Source organism: Ovis canadensis, chromosome 7 (genome assembly GCF_042477335.2).
Source record: "Ovis canadensis isolate MfBH-ARS-UI-01 breed Bighorn chromosome 7, ARS-UI_OviCan_v2, whole genome shotgun sequence".
Lineage (NCBI taxonomy): Eukaryota > Metazoa > Chordata > Mammalia > Artiodactyla > Bovidae > Ovis > Ovis canadensis.
In genome coordinates, this window is record NC_091251.1 from 96,505,590 (window position 1) to 96,528,057 (window position 22,468).

Here is a 22,468-nt window from a genome sequence, read left to right on the forward strand (position 1 = left end):
GAAGCTCAGAACCTGTGCAAATGAGGGTAGGCAAGTAGAGAGAGGATTACAGCATAGCCAGAGGCCAGATTATCTGGTCACACTGAAGAGTTTGGACTTTATCCCACTGATAGGGAGAAGCAATCTAAGGACTTTAAGCAGGGGAGTGACAGGATTGGATTTGCATTTCAAAGACATCTTTGACACAGGTGTGGGGAATGAGTTAAGAGAATTTGGGAATGGCCCCCTGGGTCCTTTCGGGAAGCTTTTTAAAATAATCTAGGTGAAGGATGTTGAGGACTTGATCAGGGGCAGCGGCAGGGCAAGGATGTTTTCTCTATTTCAAGTTACGGCTTCTGCTCATCCCTCCAGAATTCCAGGGGAAGCGCTTTCAGGGTTTGCATCACTGAATGCACCATAAAGTTCCTAAAGACCAGGCAAGAGGACTCAACTAAAGAAACCAACATGAGTAGGCACCAAGTGGCTCATTCATTCATTCTTAATTCAACCAGAAGCGTATAGAACACCTTTTCTATTAGGAGAGTGAACTATGAAAGTGAATACTCAGGAGCCTGGGACTTTAAGGGGAGGGAAAGCTAAAGAATAGAGGGAGTGCCATGTGCTTTCAGTTTGAAGCAGGGCAGTACAATTCAGCCCAGAAATTTTTACTGCACATCTAAACTATCGCAATCTCTGTTCTAAGTGCTGGGGATACATTATATTTCAAAAACAAACAAACATATAGAGAGATCTGACTTGTGGTTACCAGAGGAAGGGGGATTGGACTTCCAGTTATAAATAAGTACTAGGGATGCAACATACAATATGATAAATTATTTTGTATGTTGTTAATATATATAAATGTTTTAAAGAGCATAACCGCTAAGAGTTCTCATCACAAGAAAAGCATTTTTTAAAAAAATTTCTTAAATTTTGTATCTATATGAGATGATTTGTTGTTCAGTTGCTAAGTCATGTCCAACTCCTCGAGACACCACGGACTGCAGCACACCAGACTTCCCTGTCCTTCACTATCTCCCAGAGTTTGCTCAAACTCATGTCCATTGAGTCAGTGATGCCATCCAACCATCTCATCCTCTGCTGCCCTCTTCTCCTCCTGCCCTCAATCTGTCCAGCATGAGGGTCTTTCCCAATGAGTTGGTTCTTGCACCAGGTGTCCAAAGTATTGGAGCTTCAGTATCAGTCATCCCGATGAATATTTGGGGTTGATTTCCTTTAGGATTGACTGGTTTGATCTCCTTGCATTCCCAGGGACTCTCAACAGTCTTCTCCAGCACCACAATTGGAGAGCCTCAGCCCTCTTTATGGTCCAACTCCCACAACTGTACATGACTCCTGGAAAAACCGTAGCCTTAACTAGGTGGACCTTTATCCGCAAGGCATGTCTCTGCTTTTCAATACGCTGTCTAGGTTTGTTATCCCTTTTCTTCCAAGGAGCAAGTGTCTTTTAATTTCATGGCTGCAATCACCATCTGCAGTGACTTTGGAGACTTTTATTAAGTCTGTCACGGTTTCCATTTTTTCCTCATCTATTTGCCATAACGTGATGGGAATGGATTGCCAAGATCTTAGTTTTTTGAACGCTGAGGTGATGATGCTCGCTAAACTTTTTGTGATAATCACTTCATGAGATACATAAATCAAATTACGCTATCTTAAATTTATACAGTGCTGCTGCTGCGTCGCTTCAGTCGGGTCCGACTCTGTGCGACCCTATAGACGCCAGCCGACCAGGCTCTGCCGTCCGTAGGATTCTCCAGGCAAGAACACTGTAGTTGGTTGCCATTTCCTTCTCCAATGCATGACAATGAAAAGTGAAAGTGATGTCGCTCAGTCGTGTCCGACTCTTCGCGACCCCATAAACTGCAGCTCACCAGGCTCCTCCGTCCATGGGATTTTCCAGGCAAGAGTACTGGAGTGGGCTGCCATTGCCTTCTCCGTATACAGTGCTACAAGTTAATAATATTTTAACAAAAACTGTAGTTTTAGTAAATGGCCAGAGATATAAGAAGTGAACAAGATAGACCACGTTCCTAATCTCACGGAGTTTATATTCGAGGGGTAGAATGACGAACAGCCTCCAAAACGCGCAAGAGGTATGGGGAACAACCAGCTCGGCTGGAGAGAGTTTGAGCAGGGATGATGAGGAGACAAGGATGCAGAAGGCTTGCTGAACATCTTCAGGTCAGTTAAAGGGCAACGGGAGCCCTTTAGAGGTTCCTCGGTGCTCCATTTCTTTGTTCCGGGGTTAGGGAGCGAGCGAAGTTTTTTGTTTTTTTTTTTTTTTTTCCCCCGCTCTATCTTTGAGGAACCTGAGGCTTAGGGAAGCAATGTCACCTGACCAAGGCCACACAAAGTGTAAGATCGCACAGGCACGTCAGCCAAGGTCCGAGTCCGAAGAAGCCCACGTCGCCTTCGGCTTTTTGCCCCCCGGGAATGCGGGGGAGGAATAGCGCGGTGCCCTGGGTGGGAGGGTGTCCCAAGAGAGATGGACGCCGAGTTTATCCGAAAGCTCCGCGGAGAGATACGGGGAGGGTGGGAACCCGGAGAAGGAGCGATCTGTCGCCAGACGGTCTCAGGAGCCTTCGGGAGGCCCGGCCTGAGCCGCAGCAGGCCCCGCCCCGTTCCTCCCGCCAGTGGTTCGGTCCGGACACCCATTCACCCCCCCTCCCCGCGCAGCGAGTGCCGCGGCCCGACCCACTTCCGGTTGCTGCAGGGGCCGATATCCGGTGTCCGCCCGCCCTCGGCTCCGCCGCCGTGATGCTGTCCCGGTCCCGCTGCGCGTCCCGGGCGTTCAGCCGCTCGCTCTCCGCCTTCCAGAAGGTACGGTCCGACCGGGCCGGGACCCCCGGCGGGTGAGAAAGTCGCCGGCGGGCAGACGGGGTGGGGTGGGGACGACAAGGGGCGTGGCGCGCCGGCCAGGCCGGGCACCAAGGGCACCGGGACGCGGAGGCCGCCGCCGCGGGGCTGGGCGGCCCGGAGCCGCTGTCGCCTCCGGGGCCGTCTTGTGGAGCCTAGCGGCCGGGAGCTCTTCCCGCGGCCGCCGGCGCCGCGGCCCCTGCCGGACCCCACCCTGCGTCCGCGCGGGCGGAGGAGCCGCCCAGAGCCGCGTCCGCCAGGACACCAGACTCTATTAGAGCTCGGGGACGCGGGGCGGGAGGCCCCGCGGAAGCCCCCGTCTGGATCCCAGGGCCTCTTTTCTAATCTGTTAAAAGGCGGTGGGTTATCACTCCTGTGGGGGAAGGTTGAGATAGTCTGGCAGGCCCGGCGTCCCGCCCGCGTTGTTGCTGTTGCCTTTGCCTTTGGGAGGAGGCCCGAGGTTCACCTGTCACCAGTCCCGGGGGCAGCTTTAGGTCTGTACTTGAAAAAGCTGTTTCTTCCCTCACTTTTCGTCTCGGGTGACCGACGTCTTCTTTCTCAACAGGGGAACTGCCCTCTAGTGAGACGTTCCCTGCCTGGTAAGTTCTGCCCTTTTGCCGTCCCCTAAAAATGCTCTCGCCTCCTCGTGGGTAGACCGCGTGTGAGGAAATTGGGTGCCTGTGTTTCTCCGCCTCGTGTTCAGAGAGAGAGAGAGAGAGGAGCGAAACAAAAGATTATTTTATTTTTTAAAATTATTGATTTATTTGGCTGCACCGGGTCTTAGTTGAGGCACTTGGGAATCTAGTTCCCCGACCAGGGATGGAACGGGGATCGCTGCCCCACCCAACCCCTGCCCCGCATTGGTTGGAAGTGCAGAGTCCTAGCCACTGGAAGCCACCCCAAATGCTATTTAGTAACAGCTGCCGTTTGTTCTTTTAGCACAGTTACTCAGTATCTACTCAGTGTCAGGCACCTGTGCTGCTAGGCACTCACAGGGGATATAGCAGTGAAGGGCGGATGGTGAGTTTCTCACCCTCCGGGAGCTTACAACCTAGCTAGGGAAAGAATATGTAAATTGCTCAACAAATGGACTATCCTGGATGCTGAAAAGGAAACAAGTGAAGCTGGACACTGAAGCTGTGACCCAGAGGATGTGGCAGGACAGGAGCCATCCAGATGAAGAGCAGGAGAAGGAAAGGGAATGACATGTATAAAGTCCTTGAGGAAGGAAAGCGCTTGTCGATATTTTGGAACTAGCAAAAGAGGTGATTTGGCCAGAGCATTTTGATTGAGGGAGAGAGTGGCATGAGATAGAAGATGGCAGAAAGACGAGTGGAAAGAATTCAGGTTTTTAATCCCAATAATTTCTTTATATGCTTGGCATAAATATTCATTGAATGAGTTGATTTTCTTATGGGCATTCTATGTGCCAAGTATTGTTCTGAGTGCTTTCTGTGCATTTTTTCAGTTACTCATCAAGAAACAGTAAAATAAACATTTTCTCTGTTTTACGAATGTATGACTCAAGGCCAAGAGAGGTTAAGTGCCTTGACCAAGGTCACTGTGCCAACTATTGGTCAAGCTGAGTCTGCTCCTCAGCCTGAACTCCTCACCCATCATATTATCATTTACTCACAATGAATAGATTATTTGTTGAATTGTCACTACATGCCAGACACTATGCTAGGTGGCAGGGATAGAGGTGGTCTCTACCCTCCAGGAGGGTACATAAGTACCCTTAATTACATAAGTACATAATTACATTGTGATTACTGTGAAAGAGAAGTAGTGGGTAGGATGATATAGCCAGGCTTGGGAGGGTGGTGAGTGAGGTGGCACCATCAGTAAAGGCTTCCCCAGAGAAGTGACATTTATGCCAAGTCTTGGAGAATATATAGGAGATGGCCAAGAGAAAGATATTTTAGGCAAAGGGAATGAATGGCTTAGGCAAAGTTTTCAGACAGAAAGAGGCATGACCAGTCATAGAAATGGAAAAGAAGCTTGTCTGGAAGGGCTGGACAGGAACGTGTAAAGGTTTTGGACTTCATCCTTAGAGTCATGAGATCATAAGAACCCAGCACAGTGTTAGCTCATAGGGGACTCTCATTAATAAACTCTTTACCTTGGAGTTTTGAAAAATGTCAGTAAACATTTTCTCCATTTTATAGACTGGCAGGACAATGGGAAGCGCCTTGTTCTTCCCTTTTGTGTTCTGGTTAAGGGCTTCTCCTTGGGCTAGCCACTTAACCTCCCAAAGCTCTGCTTATATATGAAATGAGAAGAATGGCAATGGTCATTCCACTTCAGGGAGTGTGAGATGAAAATCAAAATGAGGTCATTATATGAAAGCTTTTTATAAATTCTAAAGCACTGTACAAATGAAACTTGCTGTAGGATAAACTCTAAAGTGAACTTAGAGTTCCAAAAATCAGTATGGGCTGCTTGCTGGCTGCAAGCTCATCAACATGCTGTGTTTGGGATTTGTACTATAGTTGTTGGCTATTGATCATAAAGAGGTGACTTATTTGACTGCAACCTTGAGGATGTTTGTGGGAAGCTGGGACAAGAGAGAATTGTCTTCCAGTTGGTATTTCCTGTGCCCATGGTTCAGAAAGAGTTGTTTTTGATCTGAAAAAACAAGACACATGAAAGAATATAATCAGGTGAAGCAGATAGAGTAATTAGTTGTCTGTGGCAGCAGTGCGATTATTTGTAATAAGGACAATTGGTGGGGCAGAAAGAAGCTCTCACCTTGTTGAGTGTGACCAGAATGGAAGGTCTCAGCAAGAGTGGGAAGGCAATAAATGGAAAGGAGGTGTAATAGTTTGCTTGAGCAAGCTGAAGACCTTGGGCCAGAAGTAGCCTGGTCTTTGCTGTTGGGATTCAGGCAACAAAACTTCCAGTGCATTTTAAGTAACCAGGGAAACAAACTCGGACCAAACTTTCCACTGCTTCTTTAGGCTGTGTGTAGTCACAGGATAAGCTATCATGTGTCTCAGGCTTCCATTGTATTTGAAAACTTGGGAAGTAGAGGCATTCTATCATGAAAACATACAGGGATAATGAAAGTTTATGAATTTCGAGATAAATAAGATTATAGAATTCTCCCCTTTCTTCCTCAAACCCATTCCCCGCAGTCGCACATACCTGTTGTTCTCTGCCATTACGGTTACTATGGTGGAAAAGTTTAAGAGGCAGGACTCTGTGTGATACAGATTATATTATTGCCTGCTGTTGATCCTGCTCTATCTCAGAGTTAGGGGGTGAACAACTGCTTCTCCATTCCCAGCAGGTATCCTGTATGAGATAAAGAGTTGTTGGTTAAGAGTTGTTTTGTCTCTTGCAGGGATCTCCTTATGTCAGGGACCAGGTTACCCTGACAGCAGGAAGACTGTGTAAGTATCACTGGGGAGCACAGATATGTGGACCCGGGGTATTGAAGACACCAGTTTGACCATCTGCTTTCTTTCCTGTCTTTCAAGCCTAGTAATCAAGCTGGTTATATTGAGTCCCTTGACCTGACCTTGATGTTAATTTATGATATGAGCCTGAGCTTCAGCCCCATGTGAAGTATTGGACCAGGAGTGTGTCAGGACCAGGTGTTCAGATTATAATGAAAGTGGAGCTGGAATCCTCTTTTTATGGGAATTGTTAGAAGGATGCTCCTAAATATTCTGGTTGGCTACAAGTGAAGCTGAAGGACTGGAGGTTACGTTTATTGTGGAGGTTAAGAGCATCCTTTTGGTTGCATAGTTACGCATTTTAGAAACAGTAAAAGCAAGAGACTAGTATTTAACTCCTGGGACTTTGACTAGTGTAGAGGGAAGGAATGCTACTATTGCATAATGCAAAATTTGGAGAGAGGCCACCCATGTGTGTTTCAGATTAACTTCTGCCTATGAATGTTGCTTAATGCTACTTTGCATTCCAAGTATTTTCAGGGTGGTAGTAAGAGGACGCTCTTTAGTTTCCTGTTGAGCAGCTGTCAAGCTATTTTTCTCTATAGGTGGAATCTTTAAAATGAAGGGTCGGCAGATTGCTCCTTCTTCACTGTGCATTACAATGGCAGTTTGGCATTCATAAGTCTTTGAACTGTGTGTACCTTTTGATCTAGCAATCCCATTTCTAGGGCTCTGTACTGAACGCCTAGTGTACCCGTGTTTCTCAGAATGGTCAAACAACAATGGATGGGTTAGGCTATGCTATGCTATATGTTCATTCTACAAGTGGGAAAAAGCAAGTTATAAAATTATTCCTTTTGTATTGTATGGTATAGTCCCATTGTGAATGTTCTTTTTGCTCTTTCTAAGTTTACTACTGTTAACATCTAATACTTTTGTAAATTTAAAATTATTTAGGGAGTGTCAAAGTGTGTTTCTCATCTATAGTTTAAATGAAAATTAGAGCGACTACAAATCCTGTGCAATAAATAAGACAAATAACTATTTAAAAGTTAATTATTTTAAAAACCCCTAAACTTTGAATGATGAGGATCACAGATTAGGGTATTACTCTAATCTAGTAACTGTTTTTGTATTGTATCTTGTCTTTTTTCTGTGCATAAGGTACCCATTTTACTAAAAATCTTTTATTGTAAAACTGTGTTTGGTTTTTTGTTTTTATTTAATAGGTTACACATTTACATGGTTGAAAAGTAAAAAGAGTGTCCATGAGAAGACTTTATCCTGTTCTCCCATGCTACTGCGTTCCTATTCCCAGAGACAGCCGATGTGCCAGATTCTGGGTGTCCTCAGAGAGCAGTCTCTGCATTGACACGTTACCCATTAGTTATTGCCCATGAACATGTACCTATACATGGTTGGAAACTTTTATGCAGAACACTTTGTATTCTGTATTTTTTTAAATAACACATTTTCCCTTGATTTTACATAGAACTTAAAAATACCAAAGGCAACTTAAATCTGTTTCACTTTTTATTGTAAAGGTGCTCATTGTAGACTATTCAGACAGTCTTGAAGTATAGAAAGTGAAAGTTCCCATCAGTCCAAATCACTCTTCCAAAATGTATGTATATGACAGATAACCACAGATACCATATACCAGATACCATGATTCTCCATGGTCATATCATTCTCCAGGTTACGTTATTTCAGGTTAGTGTCATATCAGAGAATACCTTGCTCTTTTGAGGTTCCTCTTGAGTGAGTCCAAAGTGGACTGATGTGCTGCCTTCTGGCAGGAGAACACGTGATTATGAGGTTTTCAGTGGGGTTTTTTGTTTGTTTTTTTGTTTATTTTGCATATAACACCTTGTTTTACTTTCATCTTGCTGTCTTATCTAAATCTTTAATCACATAGACAGAAATTCTGTTTTACATGGCAAAGTGGCAAGTACCCTGAGGGCACACAGTTTTATCTTACTTGGATTTAGTTAAGAAAAAACCTAATCAGGAAGCTGAGTCCTTTTGTGATTGTGCAAAGGACCAAGACGCTGTCTTTTTCTTCAGAGATGCAAACGTAAGTCTGTTCTGGAAGAGCTGGCATTTCACTGCAGCACATTTCACTCACCCAAGGGCCTCACTGCTTGAGGCACCCAAGTAATCCAGGCTTTACTCTAGACCTGCTGAGTCAGGATCTCTGGGAATGGGGCCTAGACAGGTATGCTTTGAAAAAGTTCCGCAGGTAACAGTGATGGGCGCTCCTAGTCAAGAGTCACTGGTTTAAAGGGAAGGTGAAAGAATCTAAAAAAGAGTGGATATTTGTATAACTGACTCACTTTGCTGTACAGCAAAAACTAACACAACATTGTATATCAACTATACTCCAGTAAAAATTTATTAAAAATAAAGGTGATTCGTCATGCCTTATCTAGACTAAAATGTGAATGATTCACCTGTTAAAGGAGTTTACTTTTATGTTTGTTTTGTAGCATTAACAGCAGTAATATCTTCAGCGTTCGCTTCTTTAGAACTACAGCTGTATGCAGTAAGTACCTTCAGCTCCCTGCATTCTTGGGGATGGAATTTTAATGAGAAGAATAGCAATTGACTGAATTTAATGGCAGAAAAAAAAGGAAAAATATGGACTGTGTGATTTCCCCCCTCCCCTTTTTTCCTAGAGGATGATGTGATTACAGTCAAAACCCCAGCGTTTGCAGAATCTGTCACAGAGGGGGATGTCAGGTGGGAGAAAGGTAAGATTTACTGCCTTCTCACTTTTTAAGTTTAAATACTTTTGAAAAGTCCCCTTTACTCCCCTCACCTTCGTGATAATCAGTGGAACCTGTGGCTCCACTCTTTTCTTTACATGCAGTGTACCTTCCCCTGGCCTGTAGGAAAGGGGTCCTGTAACACCTGCCAAAGGGGATTTTATGGCTACTTTTCTTGTTACCCACTGCTCACCCCTAACAGGTAGCCTTTGACTGTCTTTTCAGCTGTTGGAGACACAGTTGCAGAAGATGAAGTGGTTTGTGAGATTGAAACTGACAAGGTAGGCTTGCCCTGTTAGTGCCATCTTTTCATGGTTTCCGCTTGGTGTCTTAACCTAATGAAAGGAACATGGACTTAGTTGTTTGAAGATAATTGTTAGTTGCCTCAGTAAAATTGTTGGAATAGCTCAGTAAAAAGAAGAAAAGCATTTAAAGTTTAATTTTAGATTGTTCTAGGTGTATGTACTATGTACTTTAGTAGCTTTGGTTTTATAGCTTTTATGTGTGTATACATGAACTGTTTCCAGTTGTTTTTTATGTATCATTTGGCAACACTAACTGAATCTTGCTTTAATGTTTCTGGGAAAGGACAGACAAGGTACATCTTCACAGTAGCATTGATTACTCTTATTCTGAAAGTGTGGCCTTGATGTTTATGCAGGGTCTTGTATATCTGTGTTGCAACTCTTGTGACTCATTTGAGATTCTATACAATTAATTTTCTAATGCTGAGTAAAACTTTGGACTCTTTCTCCATCTGTCTTCCTTTTGAAGACCTCTGTGCAGGTTCCATCACCAGCAAATGGCGTGATTGAAGCTCTTTTGGTACCTGATGGGGGAAAAGTAGAAGGAGGCACTCCTCTTTTCACACTCAGGAAAACTGGCGGTAAAGAAGTTCTCCTGGTTGTCAAGGTCTCCAGTGTTCCCCTTCGGAATTGGGGCTGAGCATAATATACTAATTCCTTGATACATCAAATATCATTTTGCACTCCCTCTGCCTTTAGTGAGGCAGAAAGAGGAGACATATATATATATAGTGTGAGCTTTAAATGTCAAGTTTTAGAAGAAAAGGGTTATTAGGAAAATAAACCTCACAATAGTGTTCTTTTTGGTGCTGGACCTTTTCTTAAATAGGAAGGAAGAAGATTCTAGAGATAGTGTTTTTTTTCCCATCCCCTTCCCCCACCCTGGCAGCAGAGTCACATGGGGGCTTTAAAAATAATACAAATGCCCAGATTCTGAGGCCAAGGGATTCTGATATATTAAATCTGGGGTTTTCAGATCCTGGTTATCTATCATAGTTTTTGTTAGTGTCTTTAACACTCTCCAAGTGATTCTGATACATAGCCAGGGCTGGGAGCCACTATTCTAAAGTGAGAAGTAGCAGTGTTTGATCACGTCTATTATGGAGAATTTTGGAGTAGTTTTTTCACATCTATTCTGTCACAACATTTTTTAGGAGGGTTGAATTTTTCTTGGGAAGAAATGAGAAATAAGGAAATGAATTTATATTGGATCTTATAGTCAGTATATTAGAGATTAGGAAAGAAGACTTTTGATTCTTAGTGAAATGCTGTAACTACTAAAGTCTATTTCATGGTTAAGATAGGTAAGCAGAAAGATGGTAGATGGCCTCATTATGTTCAATCAGGGTAAGATTAGAAGCCCAGAATGGAAAGAAAATACAGTAGAAGACTAGGGAATAAGATTGATTCTTCTGGTTGGAGAATTTCATCTTCTGACCATTCCTTAAGAGGATTGTTCTTCTGATTTAAATATAAACCCAGATGGTGATATCCAAATGGGTAAAGTAAAAAAATATTTAAAGTTGTGAATTTCATTGCTTGACCACCTCATTGGTTTCTGAGAGTTATTCTAGATAAAATGCTTTGAACTCTGAAGTCTAAATGTGACCTTGATTATTTAAGCGTTTATGTTTTAATAGTTAAGATAGTTCTTCCACATGTGATGTTAAAATAGGAGACATAGGAGACAGTCAGTATTACTGTAACTGGAAAGTTGTTGCTTTTATGTGTGTGTTTCAGCATCTTAAATTGCTGGGTTTCTTTTGCTTTGAAGTCTATTACCATTGACTTAGGTGCTTTGAAAGTACTGGCTGAATTTGATGACTAATAGATATTTATGCAATCAGGAAGGCAGCTGAATTCAGCCAGTTATCTAATGTAGGACGTCTAGGAGTCCTGGGGAAACAGTGCCTTAAATCACTCTGTGTATCTCATAGCCTTACACGTATAGCAGGTACTCAGGAAGCATTTGCTAATTGATGAGAGAGAGAGAGCTTTTGCTGCTAAATTCTACTTAGTATCTGCAGTTTGGTTGCTTTCCATTCCACATAGTGCCAGTGGCATCTATTTTTCTTGTTTTCCAGCTGCTCCTGCTAAGGCCAAGCCAGCTGCAGCCCCTGCTGACGCAGCCCCAAAAGCAGAACCCGCAGTGTCTGCTGTTCCTCCTCCCCCTGCAGCACCTATACCCACCCAGATGCCACCTGTGCCCTCGCCCTCACAGCCGCTCACTAGCAAACCAGGTAAGCCTCTGCCTCCCACGTGTCTTTCTACAGGAGACCATCTCATCTATTGCCATGTTCCCTCAGAGGGCAAAGTCTAAGACTAATTATGGCTCTGGACAGGTTTCATTGGCTGCATTGTAGAAGAAACTCTAGACTTTGTATCAGAAGACCTGAGTTTGCATCTCAGCTTTCTGTGTATAGCTGTGTGGCCTTAGACTAGTTATTTAACTTCTCTGACCAGATTGTTCATTTGTGAAGTAGGAATGACTAATGTATCTTAGCACACCTTGAGGCTTAAGTGACAAGTGCAGTGTGAAAGCACGGGCATATACTCAAGTAAATGTTTCTCATTTTCTGATGCAGTGTACCCTCTCTTCATTTACAGTGTCTGCTGTGAAACCCACCGCTGCCCCGCCAAGAGCTGAGGCAGGAGCTGGTATAGGTCTGCGTTCAGAACATCGGGTAAGCCTCTAAGGACCACTTCCAAGAAAAAAGCCGAGGAGCAGTGTTGAGATTAATAAAATATGGGTCTGCTCTGCCTGCCTTTGAGTGACCGGCAGCTGATTCCCTCGGCCTGGCAAGGAAATTCAGTTTAGGAAGTGGCTTGTTCATTCATATGACTGTTCATTCAGATGATGAGACTAGAACTGGAGGCCTTCTGAACACTTGTCCATTGGTTTTTCCCACTCTTTCGTGCTCCCACTGAAGTGCTGTGGGTGAGAAAGGTGCATGCGGGGGATGGTAGCCTAGTAACGCGTCTCCTCCCTCCCACACTTCAGAGAGGTGGTTTAGTGAGCTCTATTCCTGTTCTTCCCGGATGCTTAGCTGAGGGCTACCCAGTGGCAGTCAGGGGCAGACATAAAATCTCAAGGAAGTATGGTCAAGAGTGTGGGTTCCTCTGCCTGAGAATACCTCCTAAAAATACGATAGCCTGAGAAATGTGTTGCTTCTGAGTTTCCATTCTACAAGTAGCTATTATCATGCAAGTCTTTATCACCAGAAATTGCCTTGTCTATGACGACTCTTGGGCTGGCTAGCCCTACACCACACTCTTCCTTTCCATAAATTGGTTTTGGTTTATAAACCAAACCATTTCCTGGGCCTCTGTTCTTCATCAGACTTCAGGGCACATCTGAGTGAGTAGTTTTTGTCTGTATTTCCTTGTTTTTGCTCAGAGGAGCAAGCCACCCCAGGAAAGAGGAAGCCTGGATACAGTCCTTAATTATCCCCTCCCAGCAAGCCCAGTGCTCCTGCAGATTAAGTGGGAGGGCTAGGTCCAAAGACACCAGGTTGGCGATACTTGTCCCACTCCCTCTTTCAGGAGAAAATGAACAGAATGAGGCAGCGCATTGCTCAGCGTCTGAAGGAGGCTCAGAACACCTGCGCAATGCTCACCACTTTCAATGAGATTGACATGAGGTGAGCCCTAGTCCTCCTCCTCCCTGTGCTCTTTTTCTTGAAAAACACTTGAAGTTGCCCAAAATTAACGTAACAGGAAAGAAGTACTTCTTTGCACTGTTTCTTGACTTATACAGAGTGACCCACTGGTTTCATTCTCTGATTGACTTTCCTAATACTATGCCTGTCTCCTCTGTGACTTAAAAAACTTAGCCTTGTAGATGTATACCTGAATCCTGTGATTTCTGATAAACGAGGCTGGTAATAGTCTTAAGCTCTAATGACCACTATTAACAAGTAGAGAGAGGGGAGCCAGGCCAACAAGGCTCCCCTTCAGGATGGAGGATCGTTTGACAGCATGCCCAGAGTCAAGGGGCCATTCCCTGCTTCCTTCTCACTCTGACTGCTCCTTATGTGTGTTCCTAAGCGACTCAGGATTGAGTGGGTAGAAAGGCATAGGCTTTTTATATCTTTCACCTTTCTCAACTTTGACAATGAAATGGGAAGCAAGTTTTGCTTTTAAAGAAAAAGACCTCAGAATATTAACCAAACGGGCTGATTCAGTAAGCTTATTTCTATACTGAGCTAATTGTTGACTCACTTTTCTTCTTCAAGACTTTGTTTACAGATGTAGGGAAGAGAATGTAGTTAAAGTCCACAGACGGTTTTTGAGTGCTTACTGTGCACAAGATATTACACTATATTTTGGTGGGATGCAAAGATGAGTGATAAAGAACCCTTAGCCTGGAGCTACCATCTTGTTGGATAAATGTAAAGTAAAATCTAGAAAAACAAGTATCACAAAAATACAAAAAGTGTGAGGTGGAGGAGAGAATGAGATCATTTGTTTTTGAGGTGGAGGTAGGAGTCAGGAAAGGCTTCCTGGAGAAAAAGATCTTTGAGGGGCCTTAACGATTCACATTTTGACATAATGGAGGAACGTCGTTCCAGAAGATGTTAACAGTATGGACCTGGCACAGGTAGAAAAGTACAGGACACGTCTGAGAAACAGTCACTGTGAGGAAGAGGTGTAGGAAAGAATGGTAAAGAAAGTTGCATCCATATGACAGAATGTTTTCAGGGCCAGGGTAAGAGTTTGTATCTAATACACGAAGTAAAGTCATCAAGTCTTTAGGTCATCTCTTTGCTTCTTTTTATCCCAAGTGCTTAGTCTGCTAATCTGCATTTCACTAGGATAAACAGTTTTCTTTGGAAGGGGTCTGAAAAATGTAGAGAGGGAAAAGATTTAGTCACAGCATGCTGTAGCATTGTTCACAGAGTAGGATTCTGTGGTCCATTTCACTGGCCATCATCCATTCTATTGTGAAGCTCCCCCAAAAGACTAGACGTCATCCAAGCCAAAGATTTCTCCTGTATCCATAGGATGTAGGGAAGGACCTTGACTAATGAATCACAAAGGCTGCGGCTTATGTTTCAGTGCATTAGGGCCAAATTGTACACAAATTGAATTGGATTTTGAAATTCTACCCAATTCCTTAAGACAAAACATGTAAATATTTGTGGCCTTGAAAGATGCAGTTGGCCCAACAGCTTTGATTGGAAAGTAAGTACAGTAGTTGGATCTCCTTTCAGCAGCTAATTGAGGCCTCACTTAATGATGGCCTGGGGTCCCTCTGCAGTCGGTAATCTGGTTTAGATTGAGTGCCCTTTGGGTCTTGTGCTGATCAGCTAACCCATAAGGGGCCTTTCTGAGACTGCCTCCTCTCCCCTGTTGTCCCAGCCTCTGCCTCCAAGGACAGAACTCTGAAATAGAAACTACTTAATGACCAGACAATAGCATTTGGGCAGTTTTGAGAGCAGAGATGTTTATCGCTTCTCTTTCCCTCTTCTGCAGCTCTTGTGTCTTGGGAACCAGTAATGTCTTTAGGGTGGTAATCCTAGCACTAAATGTAGTTAGACTCAGGAAAACAAACATTTTAAACCCAATCGGTCCCCCTAGGAAAACTTCCGTTTTAAAAAACAAGAGGTCTAAAGAGGGGAGTTAAAGTTATACCATCTTATCTTTCATGCTAATGTCAGATTAAGCCATTATAGGGAGAAAGAGAAAACTGAGCATTTGGGCCTGAGATAAAGTTAAATTCAATTTCCGTCACACAACTGTCTTCCCATAAATACGGAGATTTCTGCAGCAAAATGATGGGAAAGCCATTTCCCGCTAACTCTAGTACACGTGTTGTATGTTTGTGAAAAACCAGCCCCAAAAGAACAAAGATTGGTCTCACTGCAAAGGTTTCCCAGTAGCCTTGTTGCTTATACTTTAAAAAGCTTAGGTCCACACATGGTCACTTTTCTAAATAACCAAGGAAACTATGTTCATTATATTAATTTTAAGGGCAAGAACTGTGTATTGTCTTTATGTCTTGGTGTCTTGCATTGACCACCGTGTGTGGTGGGTGTGAGTGCCCATTTGAAGGAACCAAGCAGATAGAACTGCTCACTCTGGGGGGATGCATGAATACACTGACTTCCTCATGAGCCTAACACAGCTCTGGATTGTATCCATCCATAGGTAGTCAAGACTGTTTTTGCTCACATGAAACCTGTGCACGTGTGTGGTTTGGGATTTTTTTTTGTTTTCATTTGTTAGGAATGTCACAAGAAAGTTATAATTAGGTTTGGTGGTATTTTGAAAATAAACAAGAAATAGTGAATGAAAAAGTTAGTCACTCAGTCATGTCCAACTCTTTGGTGACCCTAAGGACTGTAGCTCGCCAATCTCCTTTGTCCATGGACTTCTCCAGGCAAGAATACTGAAGTGGGTTGCCATGCCCTTATCCAGGGGATCTTCTCAACCAAAGGATTGAACTTGGGTATCCTGAATTACAGGCAGATTCTTTACCATCTGAACCACCAGGGAAGCCTGTTTAATAAAAAGAATGGTGCTTGTTTTGTGGACTTTATGCTTTTAAGAAAAAAAAAAACAAACTATTTTCAGAGTAGATAGCTCATAAATTCAGTGCAGCTAGAAGGCACTTTCTCGTCCAGGGTGAAACTGTTGATGTGCTATGAACTCATTCATTTTGTCTGTCACAAAATCTCTGACTTCTGGAGCATGAAATCATCCTTACACAGAGTGGATCTGATTCCCTTGGACCCAGGCTTTTAAAGGAATGAAGTAATTGTGTTAACCTCTAGTGGAGTATTTCAAAACTTGAACTTACATGGTCCAGAGTAAGGGAAAACTTTACCCAGTTGTATGCCTGACGTTAGAAACCAGTGTGAAAGTCAGAATTGAGGCTTTTGTGGTCAGTTTGTTTTGTAATGTGTTCTTGCAGTAACATCCAGGAGATGCGGGCTCGGCACAAAGATGCTTTTCTGAAGAAACATAACCTCAAACTAGGCTTCATGTCTGCATTTGTGAAGGCCTCAGCCTTTGCCTTGCAGGAGCAGCCTGTGGTAAATGCAGGTGAGTTTGTGATGGCCAGAATCAGCAGAGGTCCTGGAGGTATGTGTGTAAATACAGAAATTCTCCCCCTGCTTAAGACACAAAAATGATGGTCCTCTGACTGAGGCTTCTTATTTCAGATGTGTGAGAACTTGAGTACCTTTCTTAGGGATTTCTGGACTGACCTTCCTAAATGGGCATCATGAGTGCTTCCTCCCCACCAGCCGGGCAGAACAGGTTCCCGTTCCAGTGCAGAGCTTGGCAGCGGCTCTGGCGACAGGCAGTTCTGAGCCAGTCCATCTCTCCAAGTTTCTCATGTCAGTGTGGAAACTCTTGCTGTGGCTGGTGCCCACTCTCCCACAAGCCCTGTAACTTGGGACCTGACTTCTTGTACTTGGCATAGCTCCAGGGTAACCTTTGATTTCTGATCAGTGGACTGGATTGGAAGGCCTTGGGCTTGGCCCCTCTTTTGTGGGCTTGATGCTCATTTTCCTTTCTTTTTCCTCACCTACATCATTGAAATGTGGACTTAACAAGCAGTTCTCTTCTCCACTGAGAGAATTCTCTGTGTCCTTGGAAGATTATAGCACATTGGGTACTTTTGCAACCCTTAGCAGTGCAGGGTCCCGAAAGGACTAGAAATAGAAATCCTAATCCCTTCCGCCAGGTGGTGTGCCCTCAGGTAGGGGAAGGGCTTGGTTTCATCCAAATGTGAAACCTCTGAAATTCTTCTGTTCTTATGCTTCCTGATGACTCTCTCCATCTCTTCTGCTTGCCCGTACATGTAGGCATTTCTCAGAATTCCCTTGTCCTCTTTCTCACTTTATATGCTTTTCTGTGGTGTCTTATCTACAAAACAACATAGAATTCCTATGGAAAAGATTCTTGAGCCTGTGTTTTCTCATGAGCACCAGACCTAAATTCTTAGCTATTGGTTTGCTCTCTCAGGCTAGCATATTAAAGACAGACCACACCGCTTCCTACTGAGTCTTCTGGAAAGAGGCTTCCCTCGCTCCCTGTTGCAAGTGAGCAGCAGAATGGGTGACATCCCCCCACTTCCACTTCCTTTACTAACTTGCCCTTTCTGGGGGGTACTTTTAAACCTCAGCCGTTAGCTGAGGGAGGGCTGGAGTAGAGCTGGTGAATGAGAACTTGGGCACATACTTACCCTGTGTTAGCCCGTGTACCGATCCTTGTCAGGGCTGCGGAGTTGACGGATGCTCCTGTGCTCAAGCTTAGTCAGGACACTTGGGAGAAGTTAGGATTGATTGGCGTGGGAATAAGAGGGGTGCCGGCTGCCACTTGTAATGCAGTGGTTTTTGTCAGTCCACGCCGTACGAAGCGTCTCGGACTTTTACTCTATTAATGCAAATGTTTCCTCACTAGCCTCAGCCTGGGGAGTTGTATGTAATGTGTGTTTTCTCTCTTATAGTGATTGATGATGCAACCAAAGAGGTGGTGTATAGGGATTATATTGACATCAGCGTTGCAGTGGCCACCCCTCGGGTATGTTGGAGCAAGAAGTGGAGAGCTCTGGTCTTTGACTCTTACCCATTTGAAGAAGCAGACCTCTTGAGAGACTTTTTTCTGTACTTTCGTTTTTCTAGAAGGGAGTTGTTTGAAGAATAAACCCGTTTTTGACCATACCACATTCTTTTATCTTTTGCAAGTCTAAATATTTTAGACTACATTAATCATGTTGAGTAATTAAGATACTCTGGGGCGGGGAGACCTTTGGCTTGAATCAAGAGAGTTGTAACTATAATGGGTACTATTAATTTCCACCTGAAAAGAGCTTTTTACTCTCATCAGGGTCTGGTGGTTCCCGTCATCAGGAATGTGGAAACAATGAATTATGCCGATATTGAGCGAACCATCAGTGAACTGGGAGAGAAGGTAAAGTGGAAGGGTGTGTGTGAGCTGCAGGGCAGGTCAGGGAAGAGACCCTGGGAAGGTTGGGCCAGTGAGCGGTGCTCAGGGAGCTGGAGCTTCCCTTTGTTGTGAAAGGAGGACGTGGCCCCTGAGAACGGCAGTCACGAGCGAGAGTCGAAGTACAGCTCTGGTGGAGCTTATGGTGCTCTTGTGAGTGAAGATCTCATCTCATCCAGTTAAACCTGCTCGGAAAAGGAAAGATCCCGGAGTCCTTTCCTCTGGCCTGTAACTAGTCACAGGCATCTCAGTTAAAGCTAGAACTTGGACCATTAATCTCAGATGTGAGCCTTCGGGACTTCCTTTAGGTGGAGGAAGCTGAGTTGACATTACCTTTCAATCATGAAATCTGGTTTTAGGCCCGGAAGAATGAACTTGCCATTGAAGATATGGATGGTGGTACTTTTACCATCAGCAATGGAGGTGTTTTCGGCTCGCTGTTCGGAACGCCCATCATCAACCCCCCTCAGTCTGCTATCCTGGGCATGCATGCCATCGTTGATAGGCCAGTGGTCGTGGGAGGCAAGGTAGGAACCATCCCCATTAATGTCCCAGCAGCTACATGATGAGGTGAGGGAAGTCTTAACTAAACGTTCCTTAAAGATTCGCTGTAATTTCAGGTGTAAGTTGAATCTCTTCATTTTTAATTAATAGCTAAGGCATTGGTTCTCAAATTGTGTGTGGAACAGCAGCACCTGGGAACTTGTTGGAAATGCAAACTCTTGGCCCCTTCCCAGACCTAGTGAAGCAGAAAGTACAGATGGTTCTGAGGCACGTTAAGGTTTGAGCACCATGAAGCTGAGAAAGCTTGCTCCTTCATCTGGGACTAGTCAGCAGGCTTCCTTCTCTAGGGAGCGTGGGGGTGCCATCGAAGGCGTGGTCCTTGCCTCGGGAAGTGGAGGACTGCAATGCAGAGCCACTGCCAGCCTGCCCGCTTGTCGTAACGAGGGTTAGAGCTTTTCTGGGAGTCAGGGAATGAGGTCAGAGGGTCTTGAGCTAGCCTCGCGAGCTATGTTGATAGGAAAATGTTTTCTGGGACCCCTGTGTTTAGAACCTTTTGAAGTCCCTAACTCCTTGAATCCAAAAATTATAGATATCTGCTGAAAATGCTCATATACCCAAGCTTGCATAGAGTTTCAAAGAATTTGTGGACCCCAAGTTAAAAAAAATATTATTATGTCTTTAAAGAAAAAACTGCAGGTAGCCAAAATTGAAGAGGAACTTTTCCTTGTAGATGGCAGACAAGTGAGGGGGCAGAGCATGGTTTTTATTTAAAGACAGTTGTAAGGAGACTCCTTTTTTCTTGGGTTAAGCTTTTTGTTTTTGAGTATGTGAGTTTTGCACTCAGGGTCTGGCTTGGTCTTTGAACACATTGTATCTAGAAGCAACAAAGCAAAGTAGGAAAGTCTCTGGACCTGGGGACTTACCTGTGGGCTGTGCTTAGTCATCTCCCAGCTTCATCAGGGCTTTCTCTGCCCCACTGCAGACAAACCTGTTGACTTCTCTTCTCTATAGGTGGAGGTGCGGCCCATGATGTATGTGGCCCTGACGTATGACCACCGGCTGATCGACGGCAGAGAGGCTGTGACTTTCCTCCGCAAAATCAAGGCAGCAGTAGAGGATCCCAGAGTCCTCCTACTGGACCTTTAGGAGGAAGCCTTGTGCCCTACCCGTCAACCATGCAGGAACTGAAAACCAGTCTTACCCTGTCCCCTCACAGGCCCCAGGTTAGCCTGGTGACAGGCACATGCTGTTGGCCTCAAGCAAGGAAACCAGGGCACTATGTAACCAGCAGTCACAGGCCTCTCTCGGTGTTCCTGCTAGGCTCTCTCCCTCTCTGCACCCTCTCCTATGCGAAAATATCTGATTTCCTTAAGCTTGAGGGAGAGAGAGAGCCTTAATGGATGCTCGTTATTATTCCTGCCTTTCCTCCCATTAGCCCTCCACAGAGGTGATTTCACTTTCTTCCTGTCCAGTACACTGTAGGGAACCTGCCGGGGACCATGTGATTAAGTTTCTATCTTTTGAACGTCTGTTCTCCTGAGACGCCTAGGAGGGTGCTCTGCCTCCCGGGCTCAGAGCAGCCTGTGTCCTGGCTGTGCGCGTCCTCACTCGATTCCACCCGTGTGGAGGTACTGACCACAGGGCACGGGGTGCTGCTTTGCTCAAGTGGCACCTGCATTCTCAGCTGTCATTGTCTAAAAGCTGCCTCTTCTACCTCTTCCAGGAAGCACATGCTGGGGGATCTGGAGGGGCAGAGCCGGGGAGTAGGCAGCGTTGAGGTGGGAGAGGGCGGATTCTGAGGTCATGTGTTACGAACGAGACTGGAGCAGAGCCCAGGCCTGCCCTCACACTCTCCGTCATAACTGCACCAGGAAGACCCATTTTGGCCCAAGCACACACAGCTGAGGTGGTGCCGACCTTTCCCGGCTGCTAGGAACAGTTTCTCCCATCCTGTCCTCATGTAGATGCCAGCACCTCTTGGCAGGGAGACCGAGCGTGTCCCAGCCGCGGGCTCGCATGGCTCCTGGTAGAGATTGGCGTGGAGGTGACTTCCTGTGGACTGGCTCGAATTGTCTTGAGCTTTTAAATCCCGTTGGTATAAACCTGTGGGCTGCAGAGGCAGTTCAGTTCCTTCCTGTGTCAGTGCCCTTCAGGAGCGGAGCCTCAGCTCTTCCTCCATAGAACACAGGTCTGGTGCAGGATGGCTTGTGGTGGAAACCAGCCCAAGATGCTTGTACACAGTGGGGAAAAGGCCAGTGTCACCTCGGAGGTGCTGCCTTGGGTCTGGGCACCACATTGGAATTCTTCGGAGCATGGTTAAATGCACACATCTTGTCAGGAAAGTTACTGGGCTTCATCACATTGTATCCAACTGCATCCAGGCCTGAGGCTGCTGACCCTTGACCACCGGGAGCCATTTAGTATGGAATGCCCATTTGTATCTTGAGCAGAAGCAAGGCCTGGGGGTTGGGTGGGGGGAGGGGTGGGAGCCAGTACTGAGTGCCTGCAGCAGCTACTACGTCTTCACTATTCAGAACGTAACTAAAATATTTAAAGAAACTGATTTTAAATGCAAATTAAAGGGCAAATGTTCGCAAACAGTGTTTCTGCTTCTGTACTTCTTTTGGTTACTGAGGTTGTACTGATGAGGAAAAACTTGTTCCCCCCTGCTTGAGGCCCCTTCAAATGCTGACATTTACATTTTGGTGGGGCCTCTTGTTATTTCTGGGATGGACTGGGGAGAGGTGGAGCGACTCATAATTTCACATTTTCAGTTGATGGCCACGTGGGTACCCAGAAGCTCAAGGTTGGTCAGAACAAATGAGAGTAGATCATCTCTTGGGGCAGTGGTCTGTGAGGGTTAGCGGGTGGGGCGGAGAGCTGATCTGTGTGGCGTACGTGTGACAGTGCCTGGTAGTGTCCAGGCTGAAACAGCCTGGCTGTTGCCCACGCAGTCCCCGCCTGCGGACCTTGCTCACAGTGGTACCATCTTTGTATGAAGGTCGGTCACAGGAACAGAGTGGCTCCTAGAGGGCAGAACTAGAGCGAGTAGGGAGAAGAAACTTGGGTTCAATGAAAGAATTTTAGAATGATCAGATCTGGGGCATGGAGCTACAAGCTTTCATATCTTTAGTAAACCTACAAAGGAGATGTATTTAGCCCCATTTTTATCAAATGGAGACAGACTGTAAGCCCCGCTGGGACCACAGTTCTAAACCCAAGGCCTAGCAGAGTGCCAGATGTGCAGTGCTTATTGCACGAAGGAGGCCCAGAAGTTCCAGAGGCACTTCGGTGCTTAGGGGTGGTCTTGACGGAGTGTAGCAGAAGGAACAGACTTGGAACGGGCTCCACCAGGCTCTGGCCAGGCCCTCTCGTTTACCTCCCTGAGCTCCAACCTTCTCAGGAGCCACCATGTGTTCAAGGGGTCTCTGTGAGGATTGGACCCCCACCCGCAAGCACCACGGCCTTCTGAAGACTTTTCCGGTGTCCTCTACGTGCTGGGACTTCTCTGTGGGTTCACAGCTGCTCTGAGGGGTATAGGCTGGCATGCTGCTCACTACGAGCCCTGCTTCCTCCTTCCTAGCAGGTTCCAAACACACTCTTGGTTGTCATGGAGCTCCTCTGGGAGAACCCTCCTTTATCCCGTTCTTGCAGGGCCCCTCTCATTGTGTTAATA

At 45.3% G+C, this 22,468-nt stretch overlaps 1 protein-coding gene across 1 annotated transcript; it reads left to right on the forward strand.

Annotated features, from left to right (window-relative positions):
• Nucleotides 1-451: 451 nt before the first annotated feature.
• Nucleotides 452-21,390, forward strand: DLST (dihydrolipoamide S-succinyltransferase). Its single transcript, XM_069595179.1, has 15 exons — nt 452-2,823; nt 3,425-3,458; nt 6,206-6,254; nt 8,750-8,805; nt 8,939-9,013; nt 9,254-9,309; nt 9,803-9,914; nt 11,418-11,573; nt 11,941-12,017; nt 12,877-12,974; nt 16,250-16,380; nt 17,792-17,865; nt 18,172-18,255; nt 18,648-18,815; nt 19,804-21,390. Exons 1-15 carry the CDS (start codon nt 2,437-2,439, stop codon nt 19,936-19,938), a joined length of 1,692 nt encoding a protein of 563 aa, XP_069451280.1. The 5' UTR covers nt 452-2,436; the 3' UTR covers nt 19,939-21,390.
• The last annotated feature ends 1,078 nt before the right edge of the window (nt 21,391-22,468 follow it).

What these genes read in the sequence shown, in the direction of transcription:
- DLST (XM_069595179.1), top strand. Translation starts at nt 2,437, where the DNA reads ATGCGGGGGAGGAATAGCGCGGTGCCCTGGGTGGGAGGGTGTCCCAAG. An exon ending in AGTGAGACGTTCCCTGCCTG is followed by an intron (nt 3,459 to 6,205) that starts GTAAGTTCTGCC and finishes TGTCTCTTGCAG; the next exon opens with GGATCTCCTTATGTCAGGGA. An exon ending in TTGCAGTGGCCACCCCTCGG is followed by an intron (nt 17,866 to 18,171) that starts GTATGTTGGAGC and finishes TACTCTCATCAG; the next exon opens with GGTCTGGTGGTTCCCGTCAT.